Source organism: Electrophorus electricus, chromosome 17, assembly GCF_013358815.1.
Source record: "Electrophorus electricus isolate fEleEle1 chromosome 17, fEleEle1.pri, whole genome shotgun sequence".
NCBI lineage: Eukaryota > Metazoa > Chordata > Actinopteri > Gymnotiformes > Gymnotidae > Electrophorus > Electrophorus electricus.
In genome coordinates this window covers 11,444,736-11,462,956 of record NC_049551.1, presented here as the reverse complement: position 1 = coordinate 11,462,956, position 18,221 = coordinate 11,444,736, and the positions used below count along the sequence as shown (strand labels likewise).

Sequence of the window (18,221 nt, the reverse complement as noted above, 5' to 3'; positions counted from 1 at the left end):
AGGCAGACTGAACTGATAAGTGCTACATGTATAGGCTTTCATTAGGTGTGATTGTCACATTAAACCAGAATGATCTTAACAAAGAATATAACACACCATTCAAGACACCTGATACCTGAACAGTAGTCATCATAAACCCATGCATAATGAAACTCTTAGAAATATTGGTTGTTTATCAATGTTTGCTTGTATCATTAACCCCTGACCTCTGCTCTCCCACTTGTTATGAGTAGAGGAGTTCTTGTCCCACTTGGGCGACTACCAGCTCACAGTGCCTGTTCGGCTGAATGAAAAGGGCGAGTTCATGAGCTACACTGTGAAACAGCACCGGCCCGGACGGCGGAGGCGGGGGCTGGAGCCCGCCGAGCCCCGCCTGTTCTACCGCCTCTCGGCCTATGGCAAGCACTTTCACCTGAACCTTACACTCAACCCCAGCCTGGTCTCAAGGCATTTCACTGTGGAGTACTGGGGCCGGGATGGCCAGGAGAGACGGCACTCCACAGTGGATGATTGCCATTATGTTGGATACCTACTGGATCGATACAGCACTACAGGAGTGGCACTGAGTACCTGCCAAGGCCTGGTGAGTAGAGGAAGTAGCCTCTTGGTTTGGTGGCTCAAGGAAGGTAGGTGAAATCCAGGAAGGATTTCTAAGACCCCTCTGATTGGTCAACTGTTGCCAGACTTCCTGCTCTGTGATCAACTGTGACATGTGTATCGCATTTAATGCATGTCAGGAACATTGCTGAAGATAACAGACTAATAGGTTCTCTGTTAGTGGTTAAAAGGCTGTTTCCCAGTACCTGTTCTGGAGTATCTCCCATAAAGGACTTGATTATCTAATGAGTTGAATTATGCATGTTAGAACAGGAAACCCCGCTTAGGGCTGGGAGCGGGAAAAAGCAGGTTTAGGCGTTCAGAACAGGAGACCCAGACCCAGCAGCATTGGAGCACCACTGCACCTCAGGGTGCTGAACACTTTATAGCAGACATATCCAAATCTGTTTAGCCTGTGTTTATTACTGCCAATCATTCTCCATCTAGCCACCTCACCCATTCTCCACACATTGTGTAGTTTCATTGGATGCCGTTTTCAAAACTGCATGATTCATGACAACATTAGATCCTTTAAAATGCTTTTTAGCTCATTTGAGCTTGTTTATTTAGTGCACATAACTCAGTTACTTTCTGGTTTATCTTCCATCGAACTCTGCACCAGTGTTTGAGAAAAAAGGGAATGCAAAGAAAATGCCTTGAAACAGAAAAGAAAGTAGACAGCGCGCTGGGCAGGATACCAGTGTTATGCGTAACGATAATAAAACAGAGAGAGGGCTTAAACACATCTCCTTTGTGTCTCTCTTATCTGAACCGAGTTTGAGTGTGCAGACTACTGCTTCTGCTCTCTGTTAAAGTGACTGGTGAGTGACAGCAAAATAGCTTAGCTGCGAGTCTCCACGTGAGGCTTGGGTCCTTCCTGCACCTGCAGGTCCATTCGCAGCTGCCAGCTGATCTCTCGCTGCGTTTCATCAGGAAAACACCCAGCCTCTGTGAACCCGTGCGCAACAGCTAGAGTGAACTGGGCTTTTCTGGCGGTGATGAGATATGAATGGCAGGCCTTGGCCATGTGTGGTAGGATATGGTTCTGGCTATATATAGAAAGAAGTAAATTTGACGATTCAACCTACTCACCCCTCCAGTTTTACTGCAAGCATGTCATGAGACACGCTCTTTCTGTCTCTCTTGGAAAGTGAGCGAGAGTGGAAAATTCCCAAGGGAGCTACTTCTGCTCTCTGACCTCTTTGACAAGGAGTACATGTGGGAGGATGAAAGTCCATATTGGGCTCCTCGCTGGTATTGGCTGCACTGGGGCACAAATCTGTAGGAATTTCAATAGGCTTTGGAGGCCCGGAGGGATTCCTGAGCCCCACCGGGTCCAAGCCCCACTGGATCTGAACTCTACTGGGTCTGAAATGCTTTACCCAAGGAGCCCTGAGGAAACCTGCACACACTCTGCTCAGTAGTCAGATAACCATGCTTTCTACTTTCAGGTTTCAATGTGTTACAAAAGTATTGGCCTTGATCAATGGTTTTGCAGTGGTGGATCATTTTGGATTACTATGCAAAACTTTGTCAGGGTTTCAAATGAATAGTAATTGATTGGTTTCCAATTAAAATATGTTCCCAAACACTGGATGGCTTTTTGCTACAATTTCTTTTTAGAATTTGCAAACTTCATAATTTGGTGAAGTGTTTATCAGGGTTGATAAGGTTTCATGGATGGGTTCACAGTGAACTCCAAAAACCCAAATCCCATGAAACCCATGAAATCCCATGAAAACGTTAATGATTTCCATGGTGTCACTAATCCAAGTGAGAGAGGCTTTCAGGTGCAGACTGAGGCATAACAACTGACCAGCTTCTCTCATCCACCAGGTTCTTTCCATCACTCACAGTGTGGTGAAAGCCAGCTGTTTTAATGTTAAATATGGATTATTATTATTGTTGTTGCAGCCAAATGCACTGGCACAGTAAACTTCATAAATTGAGATTACACAGGTCTGCTCTGCCCCAGTCGTTTTAGGGAAACCAAAAATGGAAAAAAGAGCTTGAACGTCTTTGTGTTTTTCCCTCGGTCCACCGCGCCCCAGACGGATTGCATCGAGCGCAGTTTTGTTTTGCCTGCGCACCAGTTTATTATTTCTGTGCAAAGGGGTTTAATTGGTTTCATTGTGGCTTTTACAGACTTGGGGGATGTGCCAGTGTTTTTTATAAACATATCTGGATTACTTCTGCAATTTATGTTGCGGTGGGGCTTTTCAGGGGCTCAGAATTGTGTACTTTGGTTGGCATCCTCATAATTATGATGTTGTTCTTTATGTAGTTTGTGGTTTTAATGTCATTTATCTCAATGATATGGATTGCAGCATTTTTATTTTGTAGTTTGGGTGCAATGAAAGAGACATGAATGAGATTTGTTCAAACCTAACTCAAAAAGTATGCACTGCCAATCTGCAAGCGGCACCTAGTCTACCAGTTTGCAGTCTGGACCAGGATTCTGCAACTCCATACCTGGATGGTTGTTGCAGGGCAAAGTTTTGTTTTTTATCCTCTCTGACTTATCTGATTCACCTTCTGAGTTTATTACCAATTTGGTGTTGGAGAAAAGATAACGTTAAACCATACACACATGCAGTCCTCTCTGATTTCAGTTTGATATCCAGATTTTATTTAATGACATTCTGTCATTGGAATGATTCATCTTTTCAGTCTATAAATTTGAACGCCTGTGAGGTTTTAAATACTAACATTTCAAACACGTTGAAATGACCTTGTGATTGTTCTGTGTTTTTCCCTCCTCCGGTTTCTGCACAAGCACGGTGTCATCACCACCGAAGAAGAGCAGTATTTAATTGAGCCATTAAAGGATGAAACCTCCAGAAACTCCAGCGATTTCCAGTTCACTGGAGAAGGGCAGCCACACGTTATTTATAAGAAGTCTTCCATCCTGTCTCCACTGGAGTCCAGCATGGAGCTCGGCTGTGGTGTTTCAGGTCAGTGAGCCTCTCAGCATGGCTGTGCTGAGGTTGCATTGGAACAGAGAACAGCAGCCTGTTGGATGAGATTGCATAACACACCCGCCCTTTTCCTTGTGAGCCTGGTGAGGCATGAGGGGTCCTGCTGCTCCCACCGAGGCTGTGGGCGTCTGGGCCGCAGGGCTGCAGGCTGCAGGGAAGGCTGTCGGCAGGAGGAAGCCTGCATGCCTGAACTCGTGTTATCTAGTGGCTTTCTCCTCTAGCAGCTGGGTCATAAATGCCCCGCCGGGCAGCAGCGAGGTTCAAGGAGGAACCCCCCCTTGCACATGGCAGACATGCATGCATTTCTCTGCACATGTGAAGACGTGTGAAATTCCTCCATTAACTACTTTATATACTTTAAACTAGTTAATAGTTAAAATACTATATTTTGTATGTATACTTATGTAATTACATATGCAATCAATAAATAATATGGTTGAAGAAGATTCCAGGGAGTTACTGCACAGAAGCTTTTTGCTTGCACAGATGATGAAGGATCTCTGTCTGAAATGCCCTGTTTCTCTGGAAACCTTGTGTACTGCACTGCAATTTTTATTACCGCTATAACTAAGTATGTCTTTTATATAATTTACATAAATTTTCAGTTATATTCTCTAAATTTCCATAAAATAAATTTCTTGATAGTATACAAAGTCATATATGAAAACCATTTCCCTGAACGGACATAAATTTAATACACTAAATGAAAGCCTATCAAGGATGTTAACAGAGCGGTCACCTAAAAGCCTTCATCTTATATAGCACGAACAATGAGCTCTCGTTCATCATCTGTTTTTATGTTCCAGACCTCACAATCAAGCAGATGACATGTTTGCAAACAAGCTCCGCCCCGGGCACTTCAGCCCCTGCACACAGTAATAGCAGCTCAGCCTCCACCCACCGCCAGCGCCGCTCCATCAGCGCCGAGCGCTTTGTCGAGACCCTGGTGGTGGCTGACAAAATGATGGTGGGCTACCACGGACGCAAGGACATTGAGCACTACATCCTGTCCGTCATGAACATTGTAAGTTTGATCCTGTTACCCACAGGCCTGTGTGGCTTTTGTGTGTGTTACGGAATCCAGGGATTGTTTCTCTAGCCTGTGATGTGATTGCATCATATGGATGTGTTGAGGTCATTTGTCTGACTTTGTGTCTTTTCTTCTTTTCTGGAGGTCAGGTTGCCAAACTTTACCGTGATTCCAGTCTAGGAAACGTTGTGAACATTATTGTAACCAGACTGATTGTTCTCACAGAGGATCAGGTGAGTCCTCTTACAGTAACCAGAATGCAAACACACACTATATGGTCAAATGTATTTGAACACCCATCCTAATTATTGAGTTCCGGTGTATTAGTCACACTCATTACTAAGAGGTATATAAAAACAAAAACACAGCCATACAATCTCCATTTACAAAAACTAGCAGCAGATCTGGAGAGCTCAGTGACTTTGACTCGGTGACTTTGACTCAGCGACTTTGACTCAGTGACTCAGTGACAGTGACTCAGTTACTGGAGAGCTCAGTGACTTTAAACACGGCACCTCTACCACACGTCTGCCCTGCTGGGTCTGTCCCGGTCAACTGTATGTGCTATTATTGTGAAATGGAAACATCTAGGAGCAACAATATTTCAGTCAGGAAGCAGTAGACCAGACAAACTCGCACAGCAGGCCATCGAGTGCTGAAGCACATGCATAAATGCATTTAAATATTGCCTATGCCCTGTTGCGTCAAGAACTGGTGAGTCGGTTTTGATGGCCTAAGATCACTACGTGCAATGTCAAGCGTCAGCTGGAGTGGTGTATAGCGCGCCCCCACTGGACTGTGGAGCAGTGGAAACGTGCCCTCTGGAGTGACGAATCACACCTCCCAGTCTGGCAGTCTGATGGACTAACGTGGGTTTGGCGGCTGCTGGGAGAGCAGCCTCGAGGGACGCTCAGTGCCAGCGGTGAAGTGGGTGGAGGAGAGTTAATGGGACCTGGCTGCTGTTCAGGATTTGGGCTGCACCTCTGAGCTCTAGTGAAGGGGAATGTTCCTGCTACAGTACACAAAGACATTTCAGACTATTACATGCTTCCAGCTTTGTGGCAACGTTATTGCAGCGTGACTGTGTGCAAATTGAGGTGTGTGAAGATATGGTTTGACAAGTTTGGTGTAAAGAAACTGGTGTGGTGTGGAGACATGGGATGTCCACCAAGGTTCTATAGGTATGAAGGTCAGGTATCCATATACCTTTGGCCATATGGTGTATAGGAACTTAACAACAATGTCACTGCTTGTTCAAAATACTGCATGCAGAAGCAGTAAAGGCATTCAATACTTTGTATGGTCAAAAATACAGTACATTTTGATATATTTGGGCACGACGCCATCACACACCCATATGGTAGAATATTGCTTATCGTTTGCATTACTGCTGTTACATGATGTGGTACGATTTCACAGAAGTAATAACATAGTTATATACGGGACCTTTAATTTGAAAACTGACATGGTCATTTCAGTGACCTTTAATTTCCATTATAGTGTCCGGTACATGTGTACTAAGTATACTCAAAGGTTCTGTCTGGGTGGGTTGTGGCCTCATCCAAGCAGGCTAACCAGAGGCTATTCTAAGTAACTGGGGGGCATGTGTTACTGTGGATGACTGTTTCATATGGTTGGTCTGAATTTGACACACAGAAGCATCTTACCATATGACTACCACCACTAAAGATGAAAGCTACTCAAAAAGATATGACTAGACTTAGCCCCTGAGGGTATTCTTGTATGGTTTTTTTTTTTTACATGTCATACATAATGAGAGTACCAGGATATTTGGCTAGTGTTTTTTTTTCTACTAAAGGATCAAACATTTTTTCACAAGGTAGAAGCCAGTAAAAATATCAGACTACCTCTGAGAGGATGTGACATCAGCCAACATTCTTAAATTATCCTCATATCATTTTAAGAACTTTTTTTTCAAGTTCAGATTTAGTCAGATGGTCTTATGGCTCAAAAATTGATATTTTTTTTATACTGTTTTTCCTTTGTTTTTGAGAATGATTTTATGTCAGTTCCATATGTTAGATACCTGGATGTCTAACAAGGCAGGATCATTGAGGGTTCTTCTGTGTTGCAGCCCAACCTGGAGATCAACCACCATGCAGACAAGTCTCTGGACAGCTTCTGCAAGTGGCAGAAATCCCTTCTCTCTCATCAGGATGACGGAAACAGCATCCCGGAAAATGGCATAGCTCACCATGACAACGCCGTTCTCATCACACGGTGCGTCCTTCATATCTGGGGACATTAGTATAGCTCATCACACGGTGCGTCCTTCATATCTGGGGACATTAGTATAGCTCATCACACGGTGCGTCCTTCATATCTGGGGACATTAGTATAGCTCATCACACGGTGCGTCCTTCATATCTGGGGACATTAGTATAGCTCATCACACGGTGCGTCCTTCATATCTGGGAACATTAGTATAGCTCATCACACGGTGCGTCTTTCATATCTGGGAACATTATTATAGCTCATCACACGGTGCGTCCTTCATATCTGGGAACATTATTATAGCTCATCACACGGTGCGTCCTTCATATCTGGGAACATTAGTATAGCTCATCACACGGTGCGTCCTTCATATCTGGGAACATTAGTATAGCTCATCACACGGTGCGTCCTTCATATCTGGGGACATTAGTATAGCTCATCACACGGTGCGTCCTTCATATCTGGGGACATTAGTATAGCTCATCACACGGTGCGTCCTTCATATCTGGGGACATTAGTATAGCTCATCACACGGTGCGTCCTTCATATCTGGGGACATTAGTATAGCTCATCACACGGTGCGTCCTTCATATCTGGGAACATTAGTATAGCTCATCACACGGTGCGTCCTTCATATCTGGGAACATTAGTATAGCTCATCACACGGTGCGTCCTTCATATCTGGGGACATTAGTATAGCTCATCACACGGTGCGTCCTTCACGTCTGGGGACATTAGTATAGCTCATCACACGGCGAGTCCTTCACGTCTGGGGACATTAGTATAGCTCATCACATGGTGCGTCCTTCATATCTGGGAACATTGGTATAGCTCATCATACGACGGGTCCTTCACATCTGGAGACATAGCTATAGCTGATCACACGTTGGGTCCTTCACGTCTGGGGACATTTGTATAGCTCATCACACGGTGGGTCCTTCATGTCTGGGGACTTTGGTATAGCTCATCATACGGCGAGTCCTTCACGTCTGGGGACATTGATATAGCTCATCACATGATGGGTCCTTCATGTCTGGGGACATTGGTTATGGTGTGATTCTGCTGTATATTTGACTGGTTCTTAGCTGAGGAAGTCTGAATCATGCAACCTCTGAATTAAGAATTGAGTTCAACTAAACAGGGAGAAAAATCTGATAAATAGATAATTAAAGTAGATAAGTAGAATTAAATACCACTTCGGCTTTTTGGTTCTACCCGCCACTTGTCATTCAGTTAAGAGCTTGTATGATTTTCATTTCTTTGTGTTACACAGGACACACTTTGTGTGTGTGTTGGGTGTGTGTGTGTGTGTGGGGGGGAGTGTTTTTAAGCCAAAAGTGCACCTTCACAGTCTCAATTAAACAAGCTCTTTGGTAAGTTTGAGGCTATACTGATGAACTGTGACATTGCATGTCTTTTCTACTTCACTTTGAGCTAAACTGAAGGGTATCATTCCCCAGGATTAAGGACAGTGATAACAGTAATGGACCAGCTGTGACTGTTATGGAACACTTAAGCAATTGTTTAACCATTACTTCATCAAGCTGACAATATCAGATTACCTTCCATGCAGAGAAACCCAGTGTTTGACCTGTATGATGTCATTTATCTGAAGGTGTCCGGACACAGCATGCAGGATTTACTTGGAGGTCTTTAAACTGCTGAGCATGCATCTGTTGCAGACATGCAAATCATTCTACAATTTATGGGATGTAACAGTGTTGTTGCAAAATACTGTCATGACCTGGAAATAGTTTTACCCTTGCACTTAGCTGTTTTGACCACATCATTTTAGGAAATTAATCATAAACATTCAACTTGTCTGTCTTTATTGATATGGAGTAAAACCTCTTTATTGACTTGAGCAAACTTTCTCCCCTGAGATTTACATTTTTCTTTTTGAACTTGCAAAGTGCCTTTGAGTACATTCTTTTTGTCCTTCCTTTAACTAGGGGTCAATGGCTTTGCCTCATCTGGGGGTAATTGGTCTTTAAGAACTGAGAAGATCTTGTTCTGCCTTGACTGAAGCTTGATGCAGTAATAATGGCCAGTGTGGTTGTTAAGAAGGAAGCAAACTAACTCCAATGTTATGGGAGGTCACCATACATTACCTGTAATATTTGTCACAAACATTATCATGGAAACATGAATAAAGTCTAGGTAATGTCTAGACATGTTTGAATACAGTTCTTTACAACAAACATTGCAGAAGCCCAAACATAAATATTTATCAGGTGGTTGTTTAACCTCAGAGACTAGTCATTAAAGTCATGATTAACTTCTGTCTCTTGACGTATGACGTTGTTGGTTGGATTAAAGTATTGACCTAGGTGTGCCACGGTGTACAACAATATGGCATAATGTATAGGTGGCTCTTTCATAATTTGTTTACATTTTCCTGAACAGATTTTGGCTTTCTAAAAGTTTCACCAAAAGAGTCAAAGCAGCCAGACACCACTGCAGCCGGAGACGCCTTCTTCATGTCTGACGCAGGTCTGCAGAAGATTTTTGTCTTTAACGTATTTCTTCAGAACAGCCTGCCAAAATAAGCGTAGCTGTAAACAGCTGGCCGCTGTGCTCCTAATTTCAGGCAAAGCAGTTTGGAGTCTGCCCAACAAACCCTAGCGCTCCTCTGAAAATGGACCAGAGTAGACCAATTCTGAACAGAGCGCGACTTTAATGCTCACCATTTCAATAATCCCTCGACCTAGCAGGAGAGTTCACATCTTACATCTGAACTAAGATGAAGAATCACTAAAGTTATGCTCTCTTGTCTTACTCAGTGCTTTGTGAATTCTTGAAGTATTATTCTCCAGGTTCCACTTATGGCTTTCGTGTGGATACGCGATGCACAATGTTTTCTTTGTTGTTGACTTTTACAGCCTCGCTGACATGTATGCTTTGGATTAACAGTTTCGCTCTGGATGAGCTACACTCGGCTTGCTTGAAACTGCACTCGAGCAAATGAGCTAAGGTTCACGTAAGAAGGCAGGGGGGCTTAGGCCAAGAAAAAGCTCATGAATTAGAGAAAGACTCCGTCTGGTGATGCTATATGTGTCTTTTTTTGTAAAGTGTTGACGCAGGGCCCAGGAATTGCTGATTAACCGCCGCGTCTGCTAAGACCATCGTGGGACCCTCACAGAGGAAGATGCACTGCTCCACATGTGATTTTTAGCAAGCGTTTATTTTAGCAACACTTCGCCTGGAAGCGCTTATGTGAGAGTATTTCTGTTATGACTAATGATACCTTGGAAGTGAGCTTTCTAAGTCAAAAAAGGCTCTCATGTCAAGACAGCTCTGTTGAGTGAACGCTCTGGCATGCTGTATGTTGTTACAGGGTCTCTCGCGAGTAGCTGTCGTAACTGATTGTAATTATTTGTGCCTGTCTGTGTGTTGAAAAGCATGCCTAGAACTTCAAGGAATTCCTGAAATGCTTTGAGGTGGTAATGATATTTTAGCATTTTTAAAGAGCCTTTCGCTTTATGCCCAGTGGTACAATTTAAAAAATAAGCCAAACTGAGCAGTTTGATGGCATGAAGATTCCAGGTCTTGTCTTGGACTTCCACCTGTGCGTCCCCTTCTCTGTCCTGAGTCTCGGCGCATTTCCAGTTCACGTGTGATGGAAAAATGTACAAATGTAAACTGTCCAGGACTCCTGGCTTGAGAGTATGCCATAGATGTGTGATGTTTTACATTTTAACATCCCACAACTAGTAACAGTAGCCAGTAACAGTTATAGATGTAGCAGTTTAGTTCAGCATTTACTAAAGTCCTTTGTAGCAACAGTCTCGCCTGTGCTTGGATGACGCATGTGTATGACTCTTTAAGTATCATTAACTGCAGTGCATAATTAACTGCATTGAATGATGGCAGAGCCCTGCCATGCAGCTGGGTTCGGACTCTTCTGGTCATGCGGTAATTTATTAGCACATGTGCGTTTATTACCCTTCTGGCTGCAAAATGCCTGGGGTGGAAGCCATGCTTTTAGTTTAGAACTACAGCAAGAGGTAAGGGAAATGAAAGTGACCAAAATCAAAAATAACTAGGCTGACCTCTCTCCAATTGTCCCTGAGGCTGGACCTCAGGCTTCTGAATGCCTCCCGTGAACAGGAGAGGGAGCGAAGGAAAGGAGATGGAGAAAAAGGGGGAAGAGAGAGAGGGAGGAAGGGAGAGAATGAAACAGTGGGAAATAGAAAGAAAGGAGATGAAGAGAGAGAAAATGAGAGCGCAAGACAGAGAAAGAAGAAAGGGGGAAAAAGACACAGAGAAACGAATTAAATTTCTGTGTCCTTGGTTTTTTAATACCTTAAGAGCTCAGATATCACTGGATTGCTCAATAACATTAAAATAAATGTATAAAATAAATGTGTTTTCAAGGCAGAGGACTTGAGTTCTTTCTTATTAGATGATCACTAAACTGTTTGCATTATTTAGACATGCAGCAATAAACTAGTGAAGTCAATTCAAATTTATTTATATAGCGCACAAAGCAGCTTTAAACAAGCCCGAGTCCAAGTCCCCAGTGAGCAAGCCCAGGGCGACAGTGGCAAGGAAAAGCTCCCTAGAGCATGAGGAAGAAACCTTGAGAGGAACCAAGACTCAAAGGGGGGGCCATCCTCCTCTGGTCGACATTTGACAGTACAATGGCAACTATAAACAATAAGGAGCAAAATAAGTAGTGAGAGAGAGATAAATAAATAAATAAATGAATGAACGAATGAACGAATGTTTATGTCTAGTCCGGTTTTCTAGAACTCCTAGTCTGGTCTTGATGGTGTGCGCGTGTCCGAAATCCATCCCACACGAGAACGTCCATAAAGGGCGACAGAGGAGTAGTTGTCTGGGGTGGAGGTGTGGTGGGCTACAGCAGGGGGCGTCAGGGGGTGGTGGGAGGAGCCATGGCAGCTGAGACGGGTTGAGGCTCAGTAACATCATGACATCAGCGGTAGGTGTTCCTCGGCAGAAAGAGAGACTAGATTATTAGGCGTGTCCAGGTATGAAGGTGTTTAAATTAGGGAACTATAATGTGCAAAGATGGACTCTGGCAGCAGAGCTAAAAGGAAAGAGCCAGAAGGAACCACAGGCACGAGGGTACCCTGGAACATCGGCTCCCCGCCGCTCTCAGTCAACAAACTTGAGTGACAAAAGAGAGGTGAAGTGACATCATCATAACATCCCAGTTTACCAGAACTCTCAATGCTCATGGACCCCCAGATCTGCACCTTGACCTATGATGGGAAGTAGTTCATAAAATGCCTGACTGTATAGATAGGTTTTCAGCCTAGCCATAAATATTGAGACTGTGTCTGAGTCTCAAACATTTACAGAAAGATTTATTCCATAGTGTGGGAGCTTTATAGGAAATGGTGACGAGAATATGATCCAAATCTTTGCAATGTTCCAGAGGTGGAGAAAGGGCTGAGCTTCAAATGAGAGACTGTGATCCATAATCACTCCAAGATCTGTAACTGTTAATGATAGAAGTACTTCTGTTTTGTCAGGATTAAGTGAGAGAAAGTTTCTCAACATCCAGTATCTGATGTCCTTTATGCATTCCTCAATAGTAGTTAGCTGATAAATGTCCTCTGGTTTGACTGAGACATATAGCTGAGTATCATCAGCGTAGCAGGGCCTGATATTTGGGTAGCAGTGCCTACACAACCTATGCAAGACTTGATATTTGGGTTTGGATTCTTGGCTATGTTGTAGGCCTATCGGATTATTTGAAGCATTTTCTTGACTGTGCTGAGACAGTACGGATCAGTAATGTTGTATATTTGATAATGAACCGTATTTCAGTCATAGTGTTACATTGAAAGAGTCGGTCAATTAGAGTCCTGGAGTATATGACCTACACTCCACATGTTGATCTAGTCACACAGTTTCATTAATTTATAACATCAAGCATATAACCATAACCTCCTGTGATGCGCAGTCTGAGATTTATATATGAGTTGGCTGTGTTTTAAGATTGATGTCATTGCTCCAAGGGAAGCAACAGTAGGATTTGGGTTCATATGTACTTTTTTGGCTGTAATATTCAAGCATAATTTTACTCTTTCCGTGGTCTCTCCAAAGCCACCTAAATAAACAAATAGGCTTCTGATGTTTAGATCAGTCTTGAAGGCAGGACGCAACACCTATTTGCACACTATGGACAAAATATTACGTTGCTACATATTGCAGTTGTGATATGCCTTGCCATACATTTAAATGCATGGCTGATCAGTTCATGTGTCGGGATATAGATAGACCTGTATTATTTTGAACAAAATGTCTAGATTTGTTTGACATATGAATGTCATGATTCATCAACATACACACAAAGCCTTTATATGAAACATCTGAAATTGGTCAGGAGGCTTACATAACAAAAGGATGGGATCTGTTCTCATTTGCATATTGCAGCCTTCTACCATATCAATATTGCAAAGGCCAGTATTGTAAAAATTAACACTGTGTTGTGAAGCCCAACATCTTTTGTAATGTAAAAATGAACAAACAATGTATTGTGAATTCTGTACTGCCAAGTCCTTGATATGAAAGATAAAGTGCTTCAATACATTCCAGATCAATCCCTGTGTCTTTGCATTCCAGATCAATCCCTGTGTCTTTGCATTCCAGATCAATCCCTGTGTCTTTGCATTCCAGATCGGTCTCTGTGTCTTTGAGTTCCAGATCAGTCGTTGTGTCTTGCTATTCCAGATCGGTCTCTGTGTCTTTGAGTTCCAGATCAGTCGTTGTGTCTTGCTATTCCAGATAAGTCCCTGTGTTTTTGAATTCCAGATCGGTCTCTGTGTCTTTGAGTTCCAGATCAGTCGTTGTGTCTTGCTATTCCAGATACGTCCCTGTGTTTTTGCATTCCAGATCGGTCTCTGTGTCTTTGCTCTGTGTTGCAGACAATGTCAAACAATCTGGCGGTCTGCCTTTGGCCTCAGCAACAGCTACAGACTGAGCTGCTCGTTGGAGGTGTTAAATGCCCCATTTGGGGAATGAGAAAATATTTGGCATTCTTTCATACAGTCCTGCCGTCAAAAACACTGGCTAATCTGACGACAAGTCCAGTCAGGGAAAGCAGACAGATTTGTATAACAAAATAAAAACGTGGCTTCAAGCGTGTAGTCCAAACAGCAGTACATTATAGTGGTTGCTGAGAGGGAATATAAAGGACTAGTGTTTGGACGTATTTTGTGGTCTTCGTGGGTTGTAACGCAGGAATTCTATTTTGTGTATAATCTGTCAGCAGACATAGATTTGATATTTAATTGCTGCGTTCCGCATTCTGATTTGACATGTATATACTGTAGGACACTTGAATGCAGTTGCAGTGATCTAAAGGGGATCAACAGTCTGACTTATGGTCTTGTAAATCATTAGTATAAGTACTGAGATGGGAAAGTAGTCTTGTTATAAATTATCTTGTTGATTTTATTTTCAATTTATAATATTGAATTTTATAGATTGTGCATTTGTGGCAGTTATTAAAATGTGGTGAAACCATGCATAACCTTCCGCTAAAGATGAATTTCCACTGCAGGCATGGGATTAAAAAGTACACCATCGATTGTTATCCTAATGGAACCTGTGCTTTCTTTCCAGGTACGACATCTGCACCTACAAAAACAAGCCCTGCGGTACTCTTGGTGAGTGGCTGGAATCTGTACTTATTTCTCTAAGACTTTGCTCCTGTTGTGTTCTCCTGACCAATATTTCTGACACTTTTACTGAAAGAAGGCTGTATTGTGCATGCTGTACACTTGACACCGTTTTAGGGGTGAATGAGGAAGGGGTCTGGGACCTGCAGTGGGTCTGCTGTGGGTCTGCTCTGGATCTTTTGGGGGTCTGCAGTGGGTCTGTCGGGGGTCTGCTGGCTCTCTGCTGGGGGTCTGTTGAGGGTCTGTCGGGGGTCTGCTGCGGGTTTGTCGGGGGTCTGCTGGCACTCTGCTGTGGGTCTGCTGTGGGTCTGTCTGGGGTCTGCTGTGGGTCTGCTGCCCTGGCTGGGCTTAGACGGCAAGCCCAAATGCGGCAGCCCAGCTTTCTTGCTCTACACACTCGGTCTGGTTCTCCTCCAAACATTGGCCCTGCCTTCCACTTCCAGACAGAGGTGTTTACCCCTCCTGAGGGGGAGAGAGAGGCGACAAGGGAAAATAAAATAGAAAATAAAACAAAGTCAGACAAATATAGGAGGAGGCTGAATTTATGCAGGAGGAAGCCAAGGTGAGCTGGAGGGAGACAGAGAGGCGGGGCGAGAGGGCAGGAGATACGGAGCCTTTTCTTCTCACGAAAATGGCCTGCAAGGAGCGTCAAAGCCCCATCTTATCTCTTCTAGGCCCCTTCAGGCACAACTGTATATCTTAGGAGTAATATGGTGACTTCAGGGGTGGTTTGACAGATTGACCGCATTCGTCACATTCCCCCAGTCTCCTTAATTGCCTTGGCATCTGCTTGGCTTCCTCACCACAACATTCCCCCCTCCCACCAGCCCCTCCCACTGTTCCCAGGCCCTCCCTTGCACCTCCTGCACCCCCTCCACCACTCCACCTAAAGGGATCACCATCCAGGGTCAACGGTGTTACCCTCTGGGGGTTGCAGGGTAATGGCAGAGGGGAAATAATACCCCTACCACCCTCCGCTTAGAGAAACGAGCCCCGACAACAGCTCTTTCAAGTCAGCCAGAAATGCAGGCAGCTCCTGTGGGTATCCGGACACTTCTTTGCTTCGTCTCTGGTTTCCCCCTCCTGCCTCTAGCTGAGGTTCAGTCCTCTTTGATTTGTGGGTTTGCTATTGTCCAGCCCACTGAAAGGAAAGAGGATAGATTGGGGAGAGGTTCCCTGTTGGAGCTGGTTTGTGCTGAACAATATCGCTAATACCACCCCCCGCCAACACCCACGTACACACCTACCCACCCAACCCACCCACACCACACACACCATACACAAACACACACCATACACAAAAACACGCGCACACACCACACGCGCACACGTGCACACACCAAACACCCTCACACAAACCACACACTCCACACACCCTCACACACACCACACACACCATACACAAAAACGCGCACACGTGCACACACCACACACCCTCACACACACCACACACCCTCACACATACCACACACACTCTCACATACACCACACACACACACACACACACCTACACACACACCACACACAGCCCTCTCATCTCCACCATCTCTAGTTCATGCCCAATATCTCTGGTGGCCTTTTCACTCCCGGTCACTCTGTGACCTTTTCAGGTCCTGGCGTTGAGCTCACTGCTAAATTAAAAGGACTCACATAAAAGAACTCTCACAAAGGGATTAGGGGGCCTCTAGGTAGCAGAATAAGCCAGCAAGCATGTATTTGATCTACCTTCAAGGCTTAGTCCATGGTTCAGCACGGCCCCCTCAACTAGCCTATGAGCGGCATTTCCACTTCCCACACACCTGTAGATGTAATCTGGGGAGAAATGCTCTCCATTCCCAGAATGACAAGAAAAGGAGTGGAGAGGAGGAGACGTCTGACACACCTGGACTTTGGAGGAGCTCCCAACCCCCACCACACACACACACACACACACACACACGGACACACTTCAAGGCTGTGGGATGAGAAGATCCTTAGTGAGCCAAGTGCAGAGCTTCAGTCTCTCCACATAAAACTAATCAGAGTGCCATCTAACTCTAGCACAAACATGTACACATATACACATACACACAGATACACACACACACACACACACACACACACACACACACACACACACACTTTCTATTCTCTCTCTCACTCTCAAACATGCATGCACACTCTATCTCGTCTTCTGTCCCATATGCATACATATGCACACACATGCACACACACACACACACCACACACACACATATATTGGGCTCTGCATGCCAGTGTGGTCTTGTTTGAGCCGTATACTATGAGAAGGAAATAAAACCAGAAGGAAGATTTACTGTTTCCTTCATTCCACCAACACTAAAAAATGGGTTTTGTTCATGAAAAGAACAGAAGAGCAAAACACAAGGTTTCTGAAAAAGACCTCTGTTCAAAGTTGCTGATTCACGATTTGCTCGGACGAATGTACTGTCAGTACATCTCTGTCATTACTCTTTCACCTGCCTTGTCTAATTCCATAAAGTCGATTTGTAAAACACAAAAATACAAGTTAAAAAGGTTTGTATCTCTGCATTGTCAGTTTTGAAATGGTTAAAGTATCTGGGGGTGGCAATGTTATCTCTGGCTTGCAGTTCTAGGTGGTCCCTTGTTACCAGAAGTAGATTGTGTGCGCTTGTGTGTGTGCGCGCACGTATGTGTGTGTGTGTGTGTGTGTGTGTGTGTGTGTGTGTGTGTGTGTGTGTGTGTGTGTGTGTGTGTGTGTGTGTGTGTGTGTAAATCTGACCCCTTGTTTAGATATTTTCCAGCTTCAACCTCATTTGCATAGAAGGCATCGTCTAGCCACCAACACGGCTGCCCATGGGCAGCTGCTGGAGTGGTAATGCCCTCTGACCTGTCCACCTGCCCGTTGCCCAAATCAGGCGACAAACCTGCCCTTTATCCTAATGGAGTGCCACACCTTGACCTGACCCCACGTTTGTTGATCTGGGTTTGTGTATGTGCGTGCATGTGTGGGCATGTGTGTGCTTGTGTGTGGCCAGGCTTAGCGTCAGTAGCTGGAATGTGTGAACCAGAACGGAGTTGCAGCATTAATGAAGATATAGGCCTGGGTTCTGCTTTCACCATCGCACACGAGATCGGGCACAAGTGAGTGAAGGTGTTCCCGTTGACACACACACACACAAACACACAAATATGCACATGCATGCATATGAGTGAAGGTGTCCCCTCTGACACAGACACACTTGCATTCACACACGCTCACACACTTTCATCGCTGGGAATCATATCAGTCACTTTGGAGTATTTACAGGGCTCACTGAACCCCTCAAATGAAAGTCTTTTTAAAAATTTGACTGAATATAACGTTGCACAGTTTTTCAATTTGATTTTTACATCTGCACTGCCTCCTCATGAGTACTCAGCAGTCTTCAGAGTCTTCGCAGTCCTTTGTGTTGGTGGTGAATGTTGTTCATGATTTGGTCAAGGTTGTGTTTGAGCCCATGAGGCACACAAACCCCTCGTTAGTCCTCTCAGGATGCCTCCACCACCCGCGGGTCTTTCCCTAAAATATGTTTCATGGTGGTCACACAATTCTCCAGATTCTCTTATCCCTTGAGAGCTAGTAGATGCTAAATATATCATCATTTGTTCCTCAGGGCCTGAGTTTAGCTGTGTGACTGTGAGTGCATATTTCGACATATGCAAATGGTGCTCTGTAAGAAACAAACAAACAAACCAAAGCTGGCC

General features: G+C 44.3%; 1 protein-coding gene across 1 annotated transcript in view; it reads left to right on the top strand.

Moving 5' to 3' along the window:
- The window catches only part of adamts6 (ADAM metallopeptidase with thrombospondin type 1 motif, 6), a 59,514-nt gene that overhangs the window by 2,284 nt on the left and 39,009 nt on the right, over nucleotides 1-18,221 (top strand). Inside the window, exons 4-10 of the mRNA XM_027007625.2 lie at nucleotides 234-583; nucleotides 3,374-3,551; nucleotides 4,382-4,599; nucleotides 4,755-4,838; nucleotides 6,701-6,846; nucleotides 14,440-14,483; nucleotides 17,513-17,618. Of these exons, the coding sequence (XP_026863426.2) occupies nucleotides 234-583; nucleotides 3,374-3,551; nucleotides 4,382-4,599; nucleotides 4,755-4,838; nucleotides 6,701-6,846; nucleotides 14,440-14,483; nucleotides 17,513-17,618 (1,126 nt within the window). The remainder of the gene's footprint in view (nucleotides 1-233; nucleotides 584-3,373; nucleotides 3,552-4,381; nucleotides 4,600-4,754; nucleotides 4,839-6,700; nucleotides 6,847-14,439; nucleotides 14,484-17,512; nucleotides 17,619-18,221) is intronic.